This window comes from Calypte anna, chromosome 9, assembly GCF_003957555.1.
Source record: "Calypte anna isolate BGI_N300 chromosome 9, bCalAnn1_v1.p, whole genome shotgun sequence".
NCBI lineage: Eukaryota > Metazoa > Chordata > Aves > Apodiformes > Trochilidae > Calypte > Calypte anna.
The window spans coordinates 21,039,010-21,060,287 of NC_044255.1; the positions used below are offsets into that span (position 1 = coordinate 21,039,010).

The window sequence follows — 21,278 nt, forward strand, 5'->3', positions numbered from 1 at the left end:
AAACCATCCAGAAGTTGTATTTTCACTACAACTTGGTTGCTTTTTTAATGCAGCCTTTTGTTACAAGCTGAGGAAGCTCAACCAAAATGGAAGCCCCATACCTATCCAGCTGACAGGAACCGCTCCCTCTTTTCTCCAGCCTCCTGCCTCCCTCTTCTGGGTTTTCTGTTTAAGCTCCCTGATGGTAAATAAAAAAGAGCTGAGGAGTGTAAACACATGATTTACAGCATCGAATCACTCCTCAGAGACACTGTAGGGCACATTTTCCATCAGCAGATAAAGTGTAATTCTCATTTCTGATTTTTACCTTTTTCTAAACCTCAGCATTTCACAGGGTGAGGTGTTTCTAGGGTGTCCATTCAACTCCAACACTGCTCGAGTAGTCAAATAGTAACAAAAGTTGTGCACCAGAGCACATGCCAGATACACAAGCTGTTGTATTTAGATGTAAACACCAACTTTAGGTCAAGATACAGAGAAATCTTGGTGTCAATAACAAATTTATGGAGCTTTAGAAGCTGGACTCACTGTGAGGCATGGCTCTTAACAGCAGTAGGAGTTTCAGTGTAACCAGGTTTTATTTTACTATAGCCAAAGCAAGGAAGACTCTTTCCTTCTTAGAAAAGCCCTCTTGCTAAACACCTTCCAAAAAGGTCAAGTTTAGAAGTCAGTGTTCAAAAATATTACAAAAACAAGTGTTCTGACATTGCAGTTCTTTATTTGTTTTTGAATCCACAAGCTATACAGGTATTTACAAGGCATGAAAATGGATAACTGCACAAAATACAATTGAGGTATAAGCTAAGAGCACAGTATGTCATGTTTCAATAAATATAATTCAAAATTTGTAAACTAAGTGACCAGATAAATGCCTCTTGTTTACTAAAACCATATAAAATATCTGTTAAATCTCACGTGAGGTAGAGGACAGTTTTGTGTGTCATGTAATGCAACCACAGCAACTCTAACAATAAGACTGTACATCATTGGCAAAGTATTAAAAACTGTTGAATGCACTGATCATTTTTCACAGGCTTTTACTATGGTTTCAGAATAGTCATTCAACCTGTTGCCTTGAGCTAACACAGACTGTTGTTTTGCAGCTACTTTCTGTAATTGGAGATAATTATACTGGCATGTCAACATCAATAAATACTTCTGAGAGTGAGTATGAAAACACAAAAATGGATTTGGTCAATCACAGAAAGCAACATAATGGCAACAAAATATTTTAGACCAACTTTTTATTATTTCCTAGAATTAGTTTCAATACAGTACAGCTGTGCTTTCCTTTAAGTGAGGTATCTATATTTGAAGAGAAAAATTTCAGTTGATATTGGTACATTTAATTAATTTTCAAATAGCAAAATTTTACACCATTTGTTTGCTGTGCTTGATGAAGTGCTTAAAACTCATTTTTCAACTGAACCACTAACCCTGAAAAAAAAAAAAACCCAAACAATTTTCCAATCAATGGATACACTATAAAATCATTGTGCAATATGTAAGCAACAACTGCTCTAACAAAAGCTAAAAAAAAGTCTTTTTGAAATAGAAATATGCAACAAATAAAAAAATTCTACAAGCTTTCTGTAATGAAAACTGATGAGTACTCACACTACAAAAAGAAAATTGCAATTTGCAGCTTTCTGCTGCTTACTATTGACAGCTTAAATAAAATTACTGCAATACTGCAAGCACAGATTAACAGGTAAGGGTAATTATCTTGTTTGTCGACTTCCATCGTGTTATATAAAACTCTGCTGTGTGGATTAATTACATGAATTAAGTGCAGAAAAAATACAAAGTTGTTATCTTTACTGACAATCAAAATATATACTCTACAAACAAGTGAATTCTAGGGAGCTGGGCCTGACAGCATTTCAAGGCCAGCTTCACAACTAATGCTAGGAAAGTTTTCCAAAATTTTCATAACACATTCTAGCTATCCCCTCCCCCAATATAAAACAAGAATGTATGAATAAAACATTGTGACTTCTAAAATATGGGCCAAACCTTAATTTTTTAGGCCATCAGTAGCTTTATGCTCCCAGTCAATTTTTCCTACTTCACTAATTGCATTATGCCTTTACTATATACAAATGATTTCACACCTATGCTATCAATATATTAAATATAGAATAAAATTAGTTTAAGAACGTAAAACATAACTACATTTATCTAAATACTCAAATCAAATGATCAGCTTTACAAAAACTAGAACACAGACAAGTTTGGAGATTTAGATAAAAATCTCTTTCGTCTAGGGATGCCTGGCTACATCACCAACAAGGGTGCTTTCAGACTGCCAAAATTACAAGAGTTTTACTCTCTAAGCTCTTCTATTTTCCTGCTGATTAAAGTATACGAAGCAGGTGAAAGTTCTCTTTTACAAAAGTATAGGAGCAAACTAGATATTCACCTTGATACCTACTTATTTTGTCCCAAAAGGTGCACTAGGCAACTTTGATCTTGGTCTAGGTGCTTAATAATGCAATTTTCAATATTAGAGAGAATTTTAGGATTTCTTTTTCCTACAGGTTTCATGTCACAACTATCTGGGAAAACAACTTCCTGCCTCAAAGATCAGCAAGTAGTAACTGAAGGCAAAACAAATAATAATACATCAAATGAGCATGCTGTGACTAAGAGAACCTAAAGACAGAGACAGTTTCTATCATCAAGTGTGCACTTAAGTGAGGGTCCTCAAGTGTGCATTCCAAGTTCCTGTTCCAGGCAGTAAAAGAAACCATTCAGTACAACTAGCATAAGGTAGTGAAAAAAAGGTCAACATATATTTGTTCTAGAACTTAGTACAGCACTATTTACAATTTACTAAAAAACTATCTTTCCAAGACTGTGAGCACACAAAATCTATGGCACATTTATGTATACATTATTACTTAAAATCAGTATCAAATTAAGTGTACACGTATGAAAATTATTATATGTCATGTAAAGAGCCTGAAAGTAATATTTAGTAATTTTAAGAGGATTACAATAGTTTAAAACACATCCTAACCTTAGGTTAACTAAATGGAATATTTACAAAGCTAATTTTAGGGTTATTTTAATAAACGTTCCATTAGCTTTTTTTTTTAAGCCAGATGTTTTAAAACTATTAGGAGGCCTTATCTGCAGCTGGAATTGCTGCAACTTAATAGAGCTGCTTGAGTACTTGCAACAGTGAAAACCTTAGTACAGACTATGGCCACCAGCATTTCAGTAGTCTGCAGCATAATCCAGCAGGGATGGATGGTGGAGGGATGGCTATCCCAGTGCTCCCACTGCTGAGGACCACCTGGCAGCAAAAGGGGGAATTTGAGCAGAAGTCACATAATATAGACAAGACCTGAAGGAAAACTGAATATGCAGTATTCTAATCTAATAATAATAATCCCAGGAGGATTCTATACATTCAAGAGCTAAGCTATAAATACTGTGGTCAATGAGTTACTGCAGCTGTATGAAATGAGCCTGCATGGCCTTATCTACACTGGCAACCCAGCAAGTTGGGTTCAAGACACTGATGCTGAAAAGCCACTAGAAATGCCATCTTCTGGTATTTGGTAATACCCCAATGACACTTTTCAGCTTCCCAAGGCTTTCCTACTTGCCCCTCTAGCTTATCCCATGTATTCTGCCAATCAAGTTGGACTACATCAAGCTCCATTCCCTAATAATCACCATTCCTGCCTGCTCTCCCTCTAGCCAAGCTTCTGGTGCTTGTTCCATCAAACGTTGTGTTTTTAAAGCAAGTGGCACATACACAACCAGCATCATTTATACTCAACACCTTTCCTGTCAAACCACCACTATGCTGCAAAATCAGGCTTTTTTTCTTTAAAGCAATGATTTGGTGATGGAGGTGAGGAAGGGGAAAATGTAATCTGGGTCCTCTTTTCTGATCAACACTGACAAGAAAAATGGTTTAGTATTTTTCCATCTCAACTGCTTTAATCGTCAGTGTAAATACGACAGAGAGTCCATAAACAAAACTATACACAGCTAGAAAGGAATCATCCTATGATTCCATGACATTTAATTTACCACCTCATTTCTCATTCAGTTTAAAGATATGTGCAATTTTATCTTTCTCTGTGATACTCAGTCCTGTTATATCACCAGAAGAGAAAAAAAAAAAAAAAACAACTCAGTTTTCATTTTAACCAGTTCAGGAAAAAAAAGAAGAAAAAAATCTGTATACTTTTACTAGTGGCTTCATCCAGAATTAACTGAATTGCTAAGAAAATTATAAACCTAGGCACCTCAAAACCAGAAGCTAAAGCACAAGTTAAAAGTACAGAGTGAAATACTATTAAAATATTCCTGGTCACTGACATAACCAGCTAACACCTGTCAGCTGTACCAAACTTTTTGGAGAGAAGTGCACAAAAGGTATTTCTTCATCCAACTTTGTAGTCATGCTTTTAACCCACTAGGAAACAGACTTCTGAAGTACTCAAACATTATATATACATAAAACAGTAATCCTGTACAATTACACATTTTCAGATGTTATAGCTTAACAAACATGCTGTATTTCTTAATCCATGGTAACATTACCATGCCATTCAAATACAGAGACTATTAAAATGATTTTCAAAGTGCCATATCTCAGAATTTTAATCTTTATGCTATTACCAGAATGTCAATTAAGGCCTGTTCTATGTAATGAAAAAATCTACAACTTGGCAAGAAGCTTAGAGTGTGGAGGCTTAGGGTACTAAAGAGATTAATACATATTTTTAAATAAATAATATCTTTCTTGAAAGCATTACTATCTGAAAAACAGTTAAAGTCAAGCTTTCTCAGTTTCTAGAGGGAAAAGCCCCACCCTTAAGCCTTTTGTTAATGTTACTTTCATACCTACCATATAGAAGACAACAACAGAAAATGTGTGAATTTTTAATTTCTAAATATTCCCTTGTAATTGTAATATTTTAATTTACAGAAAAACCCTGCTGGTTTTTATTTCCAGCATAGCAAGCAAATGCTGGCTCGAAAACTCTTCAGATTGACGACGAGTTGTCAGATAGAAAATACTGAAAAGATCAGCTTGACTTCACACAATGAAATTATGGGAAAACTTACACTGGTAAATCACTTTAGATGATCAAACATCTATTATTGTGTCAATTTTGAGCATTACCATACAGATGAAAAGCTGCCTTTACTTTCCCCAGTTCAAGAACACATAATTCTCACTGAAACCCAAACTATTTTTGTCCTTGAAAAATTCAGAATGTTTTTAGTGTACTTTTACAACTGGATGTGCAATTGATATCAAAATAAAGATCACCACATATATTTTATCAGACAGTGTCAAAAGGCATAGAGTCATCAAGACTGGATTAGAAATAGACAGAAACTGGTCACTCTAAATCAACAGTTTCATATTTTTCGTTGTTTGAGAAAAACACCAGTACAAATAAATCCAGATTTTCGTTGGTTAGGAAAATCTAAAAATTAATACCTACCTATCTCTATTTATGTATATATATGTATTTCTTCATCTAGCCTTGTCTGGGAAATAGAAATCTGTGGGTAATACCTTTTTTTTTAATCACACAGAAGCTCACCATTCATTAAAAACCAAAACACCCTGTTTGAAGGACACAGTCATGCTTCCTCTTCCAATTTCTATTTTCCTTTTCCATTTTTTGAAGATTTCAAGATCTGTAGCTTCAATTCCTTTATCATCATCTCTAACTTTTCCCTTGCCTCCCGTTCTTGTCTCAGTTCATCTTGAAGCTCTTGTCTATCTGCCTCTGCGTGATCCAATCTCTGCCTCAGTTCTGCCAGCTGTAAATCAGAGAGGAGAGAGCAAGTTGTAGCAAGTTTATTTGTAAATATCAACTATGCAAGACACCACTGATGACCACCGTGTGTCTCAGATGAAAATATTTCTGCTCAGCAGTATTTATCAGCTCATCTTCTGCAGTTACCAAGAATTATGCAGTTACCTACTACACCATTAGCAAATGACATCAAAGTCAATGAAAGTTACTGTCAAAACGGTTCTCTGTATACACCAGCAGTTAAAATAGGGAAGAGTTATCTTCTATACAATGTATTTAAAGGGTTATTTCTTAGAAAAAGACCTCAAAAATTTTTTAAAATCCATCTTCATTTTATGATATGTGTTTATCTCACCTAAATCATCCCTATGCATACATCTCATGGAAAATAAGGAAGGCAGTTCATGGGAATGGAAGAAACAGGAATATCCAGGATCACTGGTGTTCACCAGCTGCTGTAAAACCAGATGGGTAAAGGAATTGCTGTGCTCATTTTAGAGAAACACCACATTTAATGGACCATCTCCACTTATTTGAGTAGATTAAGAAATATTTACACGGTTCTTAGTATAATCAGTAACATTTAAGTGGCTCTCAGACACCACTATTTTGCTTGCAAATTAATGCAAGTCTTCTGACTCCATTACTTCAATTAAGTGAACTGGTGCAGTGCAATAATGCCACTGCCTGCATGTTACAGCATGTGCTACATGAGCACCTTTTGATTTCCAGCTCTAAGGAAAGGTTTCAGTACTGCTTATACTGCCCTATTGTGACTGACAGGGTAAAGTAAGAATTAAACTAGACACCTTATAAGTAAGTCAGAAAGGGGGAGAAGGCACTTAGTGCATCTTCAGGCAGGCCTAGAAAGAAGAACAGACATTGAAGCAGGTTCCAAATCCCAAATAATTCATTATATTTCATGTACTAAGAGGGTTGCTCCCAGTTCACAGTTCTTGGAGAGAAAGGGCAGCCTGGGTAACTGCTTCAAGAAAGACATCACATTAAGGCTTTTGTTAAATGCTGTATATACAGCTTGGGGAAGCTACCTGATTACTTGGGGACTTCTGATAACTGCTTGGAACCTAGGGTCCAAAATCTATCCTAATATGTGATAAATGGAGAAAAAGGTTCAAATTATATGTTGTCTATGTATGTACATATAGCTCTACCACACAGGTAATAACAGAGGAAACTTTCATGCAAGGAATGTATTTAAGTTTTCAAAGTCTAACTTCAAAAGAAATCAAAGCCAGTCTCCTTGGGGAACAATCTGTGGGCTTTACCCTCTAAAGGCAGGAAGCTACACCAGCCATATAAAATGCTATCCATGATTATCTTCATAAATTAGAACATGATGTTACTTGCAGTAATAGGGCTTGTACCAGATGTTTAGTAAATCAGGCCTTAGTCAGAGGATTATTTCTGGCAGCAAAGACTAGGAATCTGTGGAGTGGGATTGTCATGAAATTACATTCATGAGAAAGATTTATGATGCTCATCTCTGCCCTACTCCCCAAAAATACCAAAACCAGTCTCTCAAGTACTGCCTGTTTCTTAAGTTTCAGACAGTGAGAACAGGAAATACACACAGCTATGATCAAATGACCACAAAGTTTTACCAAGCTTAAGTTTCAGCTTTTGTTTACTTAAAAAAAAAACCTGTGGAGACTAGTTTTCTGTGACAGTACAAAATACATCAGTGCACATTTAAGAGTAGCTGCACTTGATTTTGAAAAGGAGCATTCCAAGGCTCTTTTGGTATTAACTTGATTTTTCCCATTGGAATAACCTCCAGCATGAAGTTAAGAAATGCTGAAGCAAGGAAAAAGAAACAAAAAATATCTCCATAGGTTTTGACATATGAACTCCAGAGGCAGAGATGGAAGACAAAAATATGGTTTTTACTTCCAAGAGAACTCTTGACCAAATGCTTTGATAGAAGGTGGCTCATGATATAGTGCAGAAGATTCTATCACCAAGGAACAGAGAAAGCAGCAAGGTTTGCAACTACCCAGGCAAAAAGGTGGTTGAGAGGTTTGGATTTATTTTTTTTTTAATGTAGAAGGAAGACAAATATTAATAGCTTATTTATGCAACTAACACTTGACAGGTGAAGTGTTTCTGTAAGATTTGTTCTATCTCAGTTTCAGCCAAGGGACAGGGAAAAATAAACTGCTGTCACTGTGACCTGTTTTGGTATTAGTCTGTGGTATCAGAACACATGGAAAAGATGAAGCCTTCAGGTGGATGAGCAAGAGCTTCACCATTTCCTAAAAGGTGAATACAGCTTGGTTTGAAACAAACATTTCTTTCTCACCTGTGCTGCATATTCAGCTTCTTTATCTTTTTCTAAAGTGGAGTCACAGCTACACTTCTGCTTCATCACTTGGTCCAGTTTCTTCTCCAAGTCTCTCTGCTCAAAATAAAACTCTTCCATTCTTTGAGCGTGCTCTGTTTGCAAACATTCAAGTTCCTTTTGTAAATTCTGCTGCTCTTCAGTTAACTCCTTCATAACTTTAGAGCTGCTTAGCATTTCCACTTCCTGTAAAGAAAAATCAGGATCACAAATACCACACTCTAAGACCAGGAAAGTAAAAAACTGAATTTAAATACATATCTGGAAACAGACCAAAAAGAGCACATTTATCTACTCATAATGGTAGTCTGGTAGCAGTATTTATCTACTTATCAATGATAGCCTTGAATTCTGTAGCAAGTATTTCAATAGACAGAAATTATTTATACTTTCAGGTATACAGAGCTTCCAGAATCAGATTCAAAACGTCCAGCAGTGAACCTCAAAAAGCAGCAGCACTGATTTACCACAGTATACTTTGAAGATGAAAGAAGTGTATTACCAGAAAACAGAATTTCTTTTTGCACTATTATTTTAATATTTTTTTAAAGTCTTAATTTTTTTAAAGTCACCTACAACCTTTACCACCAAAAGAAGAACAACTTAAAAGTACCAGGTGGGGCCCTATCCAAGCTTAACAGTAAATAAAAAAAATAGAAAATTAGGTCTGATCTATGAATGTAAGAATTAAAGACAGTATTTATCTTAAAGCAAAACATAAACGAGGCAAAATCAAAAGTGAACATGAGCTTCTAATGTCAGACATTACTAAAAAGAGAGTAATAAAACTTCCCTCAAAAATAAGGTCTTATCACATAGAAACAGGAAGGTTGTTTTGATTTGCTTTTTTTTTTATTCAGGGAAGTGATGATTCCTACAATACTGATTACATCTTTAAAATCCTGAAAACTAAGACTTTTTGGAGGACTGAAACTACGATGGCAAAATGTTAAAGAAACATTTTAAAGTGAAAGAAGTAATTTTCATTTGGATAAAATAAAAGGAGCTGCCTGAACACAGTAGCTGCAAACTGAAAAGACACCAAGTGGACTCGAATCTACTGAGCCTAAGGGATATTGAAGATTTGATGCCTGGATTCAAGCTGGGAGGCACATTATCTGTGTTTCTAGATGAGTATTTGGATATCTGAAATCATACTGATTCCAGAACCAACAAGCTAACATCAGCTTTCTGATGACAAAAGTGAAATGCAGGCAGACTGGCACGGTACCATTTGAAGTTGCTGTTTCCTCCGCAAAATAGTATTTAGCTTTTCCTGCTGTTTTATGTAGGTTTTCATTACTTCTTCCATGATCCTTCCCTTGTCATCTTCACAACTGATGTCTTTCATGAGAGTAGGGGATAGGGTTCTCACATCATTACCCACTTCAACATGGCTAGAGTCTCTAGTGATTCTGGAAGAAATACGTTCAGATTTTCCACCTCTTGCAGGACGAGTTGACACAGGTAGATCTATGGAGGAAAGAAGAACACAGCATAATAATCACAGAAAATCAAAGGAAATCACAGAAAATCAAACACCCAGTGCGAAAAAAATGCAAAAAAATGCCAAGAGAATCTTTGGAAACTGAAGTGACACCGCAAAACACTAGCATGGTGTTGAACTTCCCAAAATTGTATGGTGAAAACACTGAAATGACTTCATCATTAATTTTCCTTACTCACCTAAATGTTTATGCTGCTCCACACCAGTTTTCAAGTCAATTTTTTCCTGTTCTTCAAGAGAAAGCTCTGGATAAGAGGCTGCTTTTTTGTGCTTTCCACTACTGAGCTTTTTCTCTGACTGTCCAGGTGAAGATTTAATAACTTCTGAGGCTTTAACTGTTGTTTTTGTGATATCCTTATATTGTGATGCAAGAGACACATTTGGGGCAACCACTTTATCACACATATAAAGGTAGTAACTGAAACAGAAGAACAATATAACTAAGAATGAAAGGTAAGGCATAGTAAATGATGACTGGTAGGTTTAATTTAACATGATTTCAAACATTTTCAATGAAAGATAAGCACGTCCTTTTTAAATCTTTCCTATGCAAAAGGAAATCCTAATGACCCACTTAATCTTCACTGAGCAGATTATCTAGATAAGGCTTAGAAGCTATCAAACACAAGGATTTTTCAGACATGGCTGACTTAAAAAATCATACAGAAAATCATATGAAGTCTTCATTTAAATATAAAGAGTGAAATTAGAATGCCACTGAATCCAGACTCCCCAGCATTTTCATAATCCTCACTTTAGCAGTGGAGGGCAGGGGAAGCAATCAGTGCAGTGGGAATGAGCATATCACTATTTAATTAGCAAAGCTGTGTACTGACAGTGCTGGGGGACGTCTGAGATCAATGCTGGACCTTCTTTCCCACATATACTGACCAATCCATCTGGGTTTTCACAGCTCCTAAACTCCTGGGAAGATCATTCTGTACTGCCCTAACCAAGCCACCCAGCTTTTGTCCAGTACAGAGGGAAAAGAGTGGCAGATGTTTTGAGGTCAGTGCAAAGTTAATCAATGTCACAATCTCTGTTTGCAACACTTCCCTTTCTCCTGGTTCTGAAGGGCACCAATCAAACCCAACAAACTGAGGGACAATCACAGAAGTTCCACCATTCACAGGTTTGTGTGGGAACTAGTTGGATGTGCCTGTGCTGCTTGGGTCCCATCTCACCCATGTTCATAAATTCACACCCTCACAGGGATGAGGGTAAGAGGTACCTCCAGACAAACTGTTTTCCTCCTTGATGCAGATGACAAACTTTGCAGTATGTTAAGGTTGGTTTCTAAACCCAGAAAACTAACCAAGACACAATTTCACAGCAGTGAAAGGAAAGCCTTCAAACACCTTTTACCAGTCTTTTCTGAAAGGAAGTCAAGTTGCACTCATGGTAGGCCCTGTCAGCTTTCCACATGTATGCATTATAGTATAATACTAAAAATTATAAATTACCTTCAGTCATTTCTACTCTTAAAATGGCAGCACATGGCAATTGTAATGCCTACGGAAGAACACTCACAGATCACAGCTTCAGTCCTGTACCACTCATCAGCAGTTAATTAATATTTACACTAAGAAATCCATAAAAAGTTAGAGCTTAATTATTTCTGCACAATCCCTTACAGTTTTCATAACAGACCAGGTTGCAATTACATTTTTTTCAGTTTAAATTCTCCTTAAATATCCAAAAGTATTTAAATACTTGTACATGCAACACTTAAACGAGTTCTGCAGAGGAAACTGAGTTACCTGGGATGGAAAAAGGAGGGAGGCTGAGGATCACTTTCTGCTTCTTGCTTTATTACTGGGTACCACTGTGGTAATTCCAGGCTCTGTTGTGAATCTGCCTACAGAAAAGAAAATAAATTGGCAACTGCAAGATAGGTAAATGTTATTTACATTTTCATAAATGGTCCTCAGTGGAATTGATAAATTAACAAACACATACACACCAGAGAAACTGGGGTGCTGGAAAATGGAGCACTTTTGGCAGAGTTGCAGGCTGATAAAAGCCACAGAAGTTTCTTCCATCTCCTATTTCTCAGCATGGGCAAAGAAGCAACATAATAAAAAGAAATTCACTTAACACACCTAGACAAAAGCTCTGCTGAGCTTCCAGAACTCTGCCAGGGGTATGCTGAAAATGTTGAGGAGAACAGAAAGCAGAAACTAGGACTGCCAAAAGACTGAAGACCCTTTGGCTATAAAATATCCACATCACTGTTAGCACCAGTGGATATTTTATCACAGAGTAAAACCTGTGAATAAAATGGAACAATTACTGGTATTCCAGAGACAGAACTTTCTTCATTTGACATCCATTTTTACTACAGAAGTTGGCAAAGCTGCTGTGTTACATGACAGCTCCATTCCACTTGCATTAACAAACAATATTAATTGAAGTGCATCAGTATAGATCATCTTGAAAAAATTCTGTACATTTTGTAGCTGGACAGCAACTTTTTAGTCTATCTCAAGAAACGTTTTTGAAAATACTCTGGAGTCAAAGTTACTAGTGAAATTTAGTGCAAAGTGACTATTAGTTTCAAGTGAAAGTTGTCTCATGTATTTAAAAAAATACCCATAGCTAAAAAAATTATTCTTAATTTCATCACATTAAGACAGCCTTGGGAAGCAGGTTTTTGGGTAAGGTGTGGCTGGTTGACCCCAGCCAGCAGCCAAGCACCCACACAGCCACTCCCTCACCACCAACCCCAGGGCATGGGGACAAAACCCAAGAAACCTCCTGGGTCAAGATAAAGATAGTTTGATAGGTGAAGGGAAGATAATAATTTTAAAAAGCACATAAAGCAAAAGATACCACTCACCACCTCCTACAGGCAGACTGATGCCCTGCCAGCTTCTAAACAACATCCACCCTGGATGCCAAACCCTCCTTTCTTCTCCTTCCACCCTGGTTTTTATTGCTGAACAGGACATTATAAAGTACAGAGCAGCTCTCTGCCCACTCCCAGCTTGTTTGCTGCAGGGGTCCAGCACAAAACAGAGAAAGAACTGACACTGCCCAAGCAGCAGACAAAACATTGGGTGTGTTGCCAGCACTGTTGTAGCTGAAGCACAGCACCATGCAGGATGCTACAAAGAAAGTGAACACCATTCCAGCCAGACTTGGAAGCTTTGGCAAGTTGCTTAATTAAAAAAGAAAAAGCCTCTATAGCTAAAGAAATATATATATAATTCTACTGTAATGAAAGCTTCACCTACCATTCTAGCATCTTCACAACTTCTTGTGTACAAGACACATTGTAAGAGTAGTTTATATTTACACACCCTGAAATAAACTGTCTCAGAAACTTCATCTTTGGCATGGGAGAGGACCCAAGTACAAACCTGTGGCTTGCACCAAGGTCTTCAGAATCTAATGCCACTTGACCAGGCGAGTGACCAAATCCTACTCACAGTACTCTGCTCAAAACTTCTGGTTCAGTAAATGCAGCTCTAGCAGAAAAACTGAAATTTAACTCCACCCCTGCAATTCCTCAAATCAGTTCCAACACAGATAGAAAGGAGGGAGGGGGACATAGATAGTAAATTCATAATCAAGCCTTTAAATAATAATCTCAAAAAAACCCAGCCTCATCCTGACACTCATCAAGTTTTTTCTACTTACTCAGATCATTCCAGTCATTTAAGTAACAGGCATAAATTCTTCCAGTTACATTACAGCTAGTACAAAATAATCCCAATTTTAACTTCTGAATCACCTCTTCTCCATTTTTTTAGGACTCACATTTTAACAGCATTATATATTCACACGTGAAATTATGTATCAAGAAATTTGTATCTTCAAGTTCCCAAGTCAGATTTTCACATTCTCAGCTATTTCAAATGGAACACTACTGAACTGTCCACACACTAGAGTGTGGATTTTGCAAATCAACTGCATAACATGCCATCAAATTTTTACTTAGGAAAGAAAATGAAATGTAATCATAAAGTAACATTGTTTTTCTGTAACCAGATTTCTACTTCATCATCTAGGTACATAAAATAGGGGTAAAGCATCTACCTTTAATATATATAATGTGTGTATTTCATTACCTAGCAATCTGTTTAATTTAGATGCTCTTCAACAATTATTTATATGCAATATATAGAAGTAATATTACTTAAATGACTTCTACCTAAACTGTTGGAAAGGATTACATGAGATTGTCTTATTTTTCTTATAAAGCTAGTCATACAAAGCTGTTTTTTAAGGAAAAAAAATATACACAGATCAGTAGTGGTTACAGCCTCTTCATTAAACCAGTAGTTTTAGCAGAGGTGGACAGTTTATAAAATTACTCAGAAGAGGTGTTTTCCTTAGGCATGGTGACCAGCTCCAGGAATCAGTTTGGGAAGCAGAGGTCAGTTCTAGTGCAGAGCAATTATCAGAAACTGTCACAAAGTCAAAGGGAATGAGGACCTGACAGCACAGAGATAAGCAGAGACTCAGTGACAGCTGTTCTGTAAAGAGCAGGCAGATGCCACCCTGCAGTCTAGAACTCAATGGGAAATTACAAACTCAGTGGCAAAGACATAGCTTACAGCTTTCTTATTAGCACAAAGAACAGAAAGGAATTAACCTTGTGAGTACAGCAGGTGAGGGCCTACATTGTCTGCTCTTAAAATACCTAAAATCAAGGGCATTGCTTGCACTGTGAGGTGGTGAGTCAGGGCTCAGAGTGAAATGCTGAGGAGAAAGGCAAGACACAGGATCTAGGATGATCCAAAGACTGTCAGAAATAATTAAGAATTTATTATTACTGGATGGACAAACACCCATCCAAAGGTGAGAGTTCCCCCTGGGCCTTCCAAGATAACCTCAAAGATGTGACCACACTTCTGAGGACTGACTCAGCAAAGGTAGTAAGAAGGGAACAGAATAGCAAATGGAACATTCTGCAAGTACATTTCCCTAGGAGTTAAAGAAAATGGTACATGTGTACCTCATACCTCTCTCACACCAGAGAAATAATAAGGAAGATGGCCTGAAGCAGCCCAAGCTTCCCCAGGACAAGGAAACTGAAGCTGTGCTCCAACACTCCCCTATTAAACTCTTCTACTGGTTTGTACTTTCCAGAGGAATATCCAGGAGCCATAGAAAAGAACTCTCTCTCACAATTTTATCTTTGTGTAAGTTTTCACAGTTTCTCTCTCAAACTGATTCCATATGCTCTTCTGTAAGAAAGAACTACACAGGTCTGCAATGGAAGACTCATGAAAGTTTTTGTATTTCATTTGCACCAACTGGTCCAGTCCAAATTTCTGTCACTGCTAATTTCAGCTGTTTGGTTTTTTTCCATCTGTCCATATGAAACTTAAAAATCTCATGGTCTGAAATCTGCTGCTGTGAAAAGGGAAGCAGTACAGGTACAAACATGTAAGACTACTTCCACTGATGCACCCACCACACTTTATTACCTACACTGGCACTGCAAGGACAAAGTCTTTATCAGAAAAAAAAGCAAAAGTCTCCTTGCTAGGAGCCTACCTGCATCTCCAACTAACCCACCCTGGAGAAGCCTGCTATGGTGAAGACTTTTGTGGATATTTCCTGCCAAAATCCCTTACTGCAGGCTGGCACAATTGTAACTGTTACCTATTACTACAGTAAGCCTTCCTCCAATACTAACTTTTCAGAAGTTTATGCTGAAAGGTGTCAGCTCAGAGCATCCCTTTTTGGGCTCAACCATCTGGACTGCTCTTGCTGCTATTTTGAAATCCACCACAAAAGAGGCAAAACAGATATAACATCAAACCAGCAGCCATCAAACACCAAACACATGAACTGAAGAGAGACATAGTGGAGCAGGAACCATTCAAACAACTCTTTAAATTATTCCCCAAAAATTGTACATTCCACAAATGGAAACATCTATGATGTTCTGTATTTATCTGATGCTTGCCTAATTATTTAAAGTATAAGCTCTCCAAGGGAAAAATAAGCTCCATATTTTTGAGCCAGAGCACAGACTTGCAGCAGTATTTTAGGAAAAAATACAACAGCTATTATTAACCACTGTCATGATACCAGCCTACAGCTCATTACTTGGGCTGCTTAAAACCCCTTCTTTTTGGCATATTTCTCTAATACAACTGGTTTAAACAGAAAGCTACTGCTGAGCAAGCAGACTTTGGGCTTCTAAACAGCAACTTGTCAATGCACCATTACATGACGTGCAAAGTCATGAGATGGCTGGTTTGCAAGCCAGGTCACCAAATACCACACATCTATGTTCTGGAGTAAAAAATAACAACTGAAGAATTAATTTGCAATACTTGACTTTCAAGCTCCTTTCTTCTTTGCTCAGCTGCTGCAACACACACCGCATAAAACATATTCAAAGGTCAAATAGGAGAATGAAAATTTTCACAATAGCTCTGAATTTTCCAGAGACTGCAGACTGCAGAAAAGAGTAAAAAACAATAAAGCCAAACCAGCTCAAATGAAGATACGTACAGCCCAAAGAAGAAATTACCACACCTTTTCATGAGAAATGTATTTCCATGGTGAAGCTCTCTCACAATTTTAGCTTAGGCTTGATTTGCTTGACAAGCACTCCCATTTACAAAAGGCCAATGTGCTTCCAAAGCATGTATATACATGTGAGCAGAAAGATTTGGGAGTTGTATGAGGGTGGGTGAACTTACTTTGGACCGAGTCCTTTTCTGATTTTTCTCACTAAATTTCTCCTTCATCTCCTCCAAGAGATGTTTCAGCTCCCGCTCCTCTGACGTTCCTAAGTATTTTTGGTTAATATGCAGGTAGCAGTGCCACTTGGCTGATTCAAATCCCCAGTGGCAGGTCCTCTTGTCTGGGGATCTGTGCGAATGCATCACAAAGGTCTGGGGTGAGAACATCCCATAGCACTCCAAGCACTGGATACACGGGTCATCTGGTGCAAGATAGAACTGAGGTGCAAACAAGCCCTGGCACTTGCCCAGGCATTCATGCTCTACTTCAAAGGCACTGCCAGTCTCCTTCAATTGGGCCAAGGTGTCCTTATCAGGGAGAAAACTGCCATTTTGTGGAAAAGTGCGAGGACGTAGTAAAGCATTGCATAGTCTCTGAGCATCCGTCAGGGTAATCAGCCCACAGGATGGAGCATTAAACGGAAGAATACCCAAAACTTTCAGAATGTGAAGCTGGTCAGAAGTGCACCTCGAGCAATATATATACAGCTCATCACACACCGTGTTTATCTGCTGCAAGGAGAAGTCTCGGAGAACTGAATTCAACACTTGAGGCAGGCAAAGTCTTTTTTCACCTCCGACTTTAAAGCACGAGATGGATTCCCCCTCCAACAAAGTCTGGGTGAGTTCTGTAGAGCTGTCTGGAGGAATGAGCAGAGGACCAGAAAGTATCTGGGGCGATGGAAGAGGCAAGAAGACAGTAGGTGACATGCTCTCCTGGGAATACCGAGCTGAAAAAGCTGCTGGTCCACCCAGAGAACTCTGACTGCTCAAGTGGAACTGTGCCAACGTGTGTTTCAAACCTGGATTTAAACTCAAAGGCTCAGATAGTGAAGCACTGTTTGGCTTGGCGGTTTCCCCATCAGCCTCCACGGGAGTTTCGCCATAGTCATCCAAGTTTTCCTTCTTTATTGTTGGCAATTTGTTAATTACAACTCGTACTTTGCTATTTACATGCATTTCCGTCATTGCTTTTTTTAATGGAGGACTCCCATCCTCTTGGATCCCGCTCCTTTTTTGGTCTGAAACTAGACCTAGAGAGAAGTTTATCTGCGGGCTTTCCATTGCTAAACACCAGAACTTTATTAGTTAAAGTCTTGAATGTGCATCTTGTTCAGAAAAAAAAAAATAAAATTTCAAGTGATCTTGATGACCTCAGGTACACCAAGTTTTGCACTCCTTTTGGCAAAATGTCACTTCTTCAGTGTCCAACAGTAAAAATTGCAACCCATTTTGCATGTAATACCGTACAATTGTTAACAAAGAGATTTTAACAGTTTTTTTGCTTTAGTTTTATAGGTATTTGTTCAATTTTCTCATAGAAAAAACCCACTGCAATATGCATACAAAAGGCTTTTCTTCATAACCTATCCACTATTTCACACAGTGGTCTTACACAGTGATCTGGTAAAAAACAATCCACTGGTGCAAGAGTGTCCATCCTTGATAATTTTTTTTTCCTTTAAAAAATATACTGTCTTTTCGAATAAGTCTCTATTTAAATATTAAAATAGAAAAATGTTCTCAGCTTGTAGAACGCTGATCTTAACGCAACCGGTCCCAAAAAAACGCAGTTTGAAGTTGCCTGAAAATTTTATTCAGCACTTTCAGTTCTCCGGAGATCAAACACAATCTTCCGGGCTTTGCTTCTATTGTGCTGCCAACTTCACGATTTCACCACCATCGTCGAGAGTCACTATGGCAGTTCACAAATAAAACCCCAAATTTAAAGGCCAGCCTAGATCGCCGGCCAGAAAAACCTCAACGTCCCTGGAGAGTCACCTTTTGCACAGATGTCACCGGGCGTGTGTCAGGATTTTCCCAGCCCGAGTTATTAGCAATACAGGGAAGCTCCAGGCCACCAGCTAAAGGCATGGCTTGCGCTAACACCGAGTTCTGCCGCTCTGGCCCGGATAATCTGCGGAAAAAAAAGAGAAAAAGCGCACAATCGCACCGCGATCGCAAAATGCAAGCTCGCTATCACGGGAGGGATACCTTCCCCCGGTTAATTACCGAGAGACATGAGAGCCCACGACAAGCCCCGGCAGATGAGTGAAGCAGCAGCAGCAGCCGCCGGCAGCTCCCGGAGCGCTGCATTCGCCGAGCCGCGGGCGGGGGGGAGGGGGGGGGTTAAGGGGGGAGGGATGGGGGCGGCAGCGGCGGCGCGGCCCCCTCACGGCTGCACGCCCTGCAACGGCAGGGTCTGCGGAGAAAGGCGGGGGGGGGGCCGCTCGCCATCCCCTCCGCCCGGTGACCGGTTCCCCTGACCCCGCAGCCCTTTCCCGGAAGGGCCCGGAACGCCGCATCCCGCCGCTCGCTCCCTCCTTCCCTCAGTGACTCACCTCAGCCCCGCCGGCACCTGGCAGGGTTCACCCCCGCACCCTCCGCTCTCGCCCCTCAGGCTCCCCGCCGCCTCCCCTTCCCCCCCCCCCCCCCCGTCTCCGACACCGCCGCCGCCGCCGCTCCCTCCCCCCGGGGCCGTCGCGCCCCTCCCCCCGGCTCAGCCCATCCCCCTCAGGCACTCCCGCCCCTCCCCCACCGCGGGGCCACCCGAGCCCGTTCCCCCAACAATCCCCCCCTCACCCCCCTTCCCCTCCTTCCCGGTAACTCCGCGGTGCTCACCCGGCACCGCGGGGGCTCCGGCAGCCTTCGGGGAGCGGAACCGGCGCCGCACAGGGACCGCCCTCTCCCCCCCCCTCCTCCGTGACCTCACTGCGGAGACGGCGGCGGCGGCGGCGACAGCCACGGAGACGACGGCGGCGGCGGCGGAGCGCGGGCACGAACCCTCCGGCGGCGCGCCCGCCCTCTCCCTCCTCCTTCTCTCCCCCCTCCCTCTCCCGCAGCCGCCGCCGCCGCCGCAGCCCCGCCTACTGTCTGGGGCAGCGGCGGGAGCGGCCGCCCCTCCCCCGCCCGCCGCCGCCTCAGCGACGGGGAAGCCTCCGTCAGCCCCAGCCGGCAGGAACGGGGAGGGAGGGCTGGGGGGACGGAGGTGGAAAACCCAGAGGAGAAAATAAAATAAATTTAAAAAAATATATCTGTATTTTTTTTAATACACTTTTTATTTGAGCTCGTCCTCCTGCCGTCTCCTCTCAGCCCTGACCCAGACTCGCCCCGCCGCCGTCTCCGCCGCTACAACCCGAGAGGGCCTGAGGGGCCGGGAGAGGCGGCGGCGCCTCTGGGGCCGGGGAGGCGGAGCTGGGGGGTGAGGGCAGCCATGGCAGAAAAGGGAGAAAAATCCCAGCGGGAACCCGGCAGCACCCGAGGCGGGAGAGGAGGGAGAAGGCTGAAAGAGCTGTCAAGGGTACCGCTCCCTGAGGCGCCTCCATCGCTGTCCTTTAGTGCCTTCCCCTCAGTGAGGGTCCCTTGAGTAATGTCCTTAAGTAACTGTCCCCTAGTGAGGGTCCCTTGAACCATGTCCCTAAGTAACTGTCCCTCAGGGATGGTTCCTCAGTCACTGTCCCCACCTGAGGTGGGCTCTGCTCTGAGACCCCACTGCTGGAAGATGGGGAGATGTAGGAGAAGCAGGATGGTGCCTGTCCCCAAAGTGCTTTCACAGACCTCTCCTGTCATGGGTTCATCTCGTGGTACTGGGAGCAAGGAGACTGAAGCAGAGGAGAAGGTGCCAAAGTTGGAGATGAAGCCTGGCTGGGAAGTGGCTCCAACATCGTCTGTGCAAAGAGGGGTTTACATGAGGGGCTTCTCCCCCTTCAGGCTCGTTGCTGGAAGATGCTCTCCCGGGAATGCTTCATCTTGGTACATCTGGTTTCTGTATTACAGATTTCTTCCCTCTGCAAGGATCCTAAATCTTTGTGGGTGACACCTTCTTTGGAAAGACAAAGCTTCAGGAGAGATTAAGGGACAGTGCTGTTGGCTCTCATCCTGCACAGTTACGTGTTTTGATGCAAGAGCATAAAAGCAGAGGACATGGCACGTGAAAACAGGGCAGTTGCACAACCACCAGCACTGCCCATGGCGAGCGGGCTCCCTTCCATCTCCTCTCTTCACTCCACGCCAGAAGGATTAGCATGGAGCAAACAAAACCCACCTCACTGCCCAGGTGCATTTTTAATGATGTATTTTAATCCCTGACTTCTCATCTCTGATGTGCTCAGATCTCCTCCAGGCTGGCAGGGCTTACTGATGGATGGTCCTTGAGGAGGACTGGAAAGCTGCTTCACAAGACACCTGAAAACTCTTTCTCAAAACCTGCCACCAGTTGCAATACCTACAACATTTTCTTCCGACGGTGGCCGGGGAAAGAGTGATCTGGGATTATTGATTTTATTTATTGTCACAGCTTTTGCCCTTGATGTTAACCTTGAATGGTCACATCTGGAGATAGGAGCCATCCTACTCCAAACATTTGCACAGCAGCTAAGTGCAATCTTTGTGGTAGAAAAGTCATAAACTTTTGACAGTTTACGTAGTAGAATTTAGAGTAACTGTAAAAATAGCAGTGCCTGGGATTTTAACTATAATTCTGTGATCACAAACACAGTAATGTTTATATTTTTTAAAACCTAAATAAAACCCCTTGGCCTTTCTGTTATTAAAGAATTTGGGTACAGATGAAGGAACTGTAAAACTGAAATAGACCATGACCTCAATTTTTATATTCAGTGGAATGTGTCAGCACAAAGATCATAGTTTTACTGTTGCCTGCAGCACCCTCAAGGCAGAACTTTTTCTACAAATGAATGGGTACCAAAAAGAAGCCTTCATTTTTGGACAGAACCTATAAATGAAATTAAATGTGCTCTTTCTTGCAGCTGCTTGAAAAAGAGAAAAACAGAACTTCTGCTTTTTCAGGCTACAGAAAACAGAGAAGGAAGGGAAGGCTTAAATTCTTTCTATTCCATATAGGCCAAAGTAGAGATAAAAGCTTCCCAAAAACTGGAACC

The 21,278-nt window shown here is 40.6% G+C and overlaps 1 protein-coding gene across 2 annotated transcripts; it reads right to left on the reverse strand.

Annotated features, from left to right (window-relative positions):
* Nucleotides 1-702: 702 nt before the first annotated feature.
* SKIL (SKI like proto-oncogene) lies at nucleotides 703-19,214 on the reverse strand. 2 transcript variants are annotated; one of them, XM_030456245.1, is made up of 7 exons: nucleotides 18,720-18,812; nucleotides 16,336-18,295; nucleotides 11,428-11,525; nucleotides 9,847-10,085; nucleotides 9,392-9,633; nucleotides 8,122-8,346; nucleotides 703-5,805 (listed from the first exon to the last, which is right to left on the reverse strand). In XM_030456245.1, the coding sequence occupies exons 2-7, from the start codon at nucleotides 17,440-17,442 to the stop codon at nucleotides 5,644-5,646; spliced, it is 2,073 nt and encodes a 690-aa protein (XP_030312105.1). In that variant the 5' UTR covers nucleotides 17,443-18,295; nucleotides 18,720-18,812; the 3' UTR covers nucleotides 703-5,643. The 2 variants fall into 2 exon arrangements, with proteins under 2 accessions (XP_030312105.1, XP_030312104.1); XM_030456244.1 differs by lacking the exon at nucleotides 18,720-18,812 and adding an exon at nucleotides 19,000-19,214 and having other exon boundaries at nucleotides 705-5,805.
* Between the last annotated feature and the right edge of the window lie 2,064 nt (nucleotides 19,215-21,278).

Bases quoted from the DNA above. Each gene is read 5' to 3' on its own strand.
- SKIL (XM_030456245.1), bottom strand. From the start codon at position 17,442: ATGGAAAGCCCGCAGATAAACTTCTCTCTAGGTCTAGTTTCAGACCAA. The intron at 10,086-11,427 runs GTAACTCAGTTT...CTTCTGTTTCAG, and splicing joins CCCTCCTTTTTCCATCCCAG to TTACTACCTTTATATGTGTG. The intron at 8,347-9,391 runs GTACCGTGCCAG...TTTTCTTTACAG, and splicing joins GGAAACAGCAACTTCAAATG to GAAGTGGAAATGCTAAGCAG.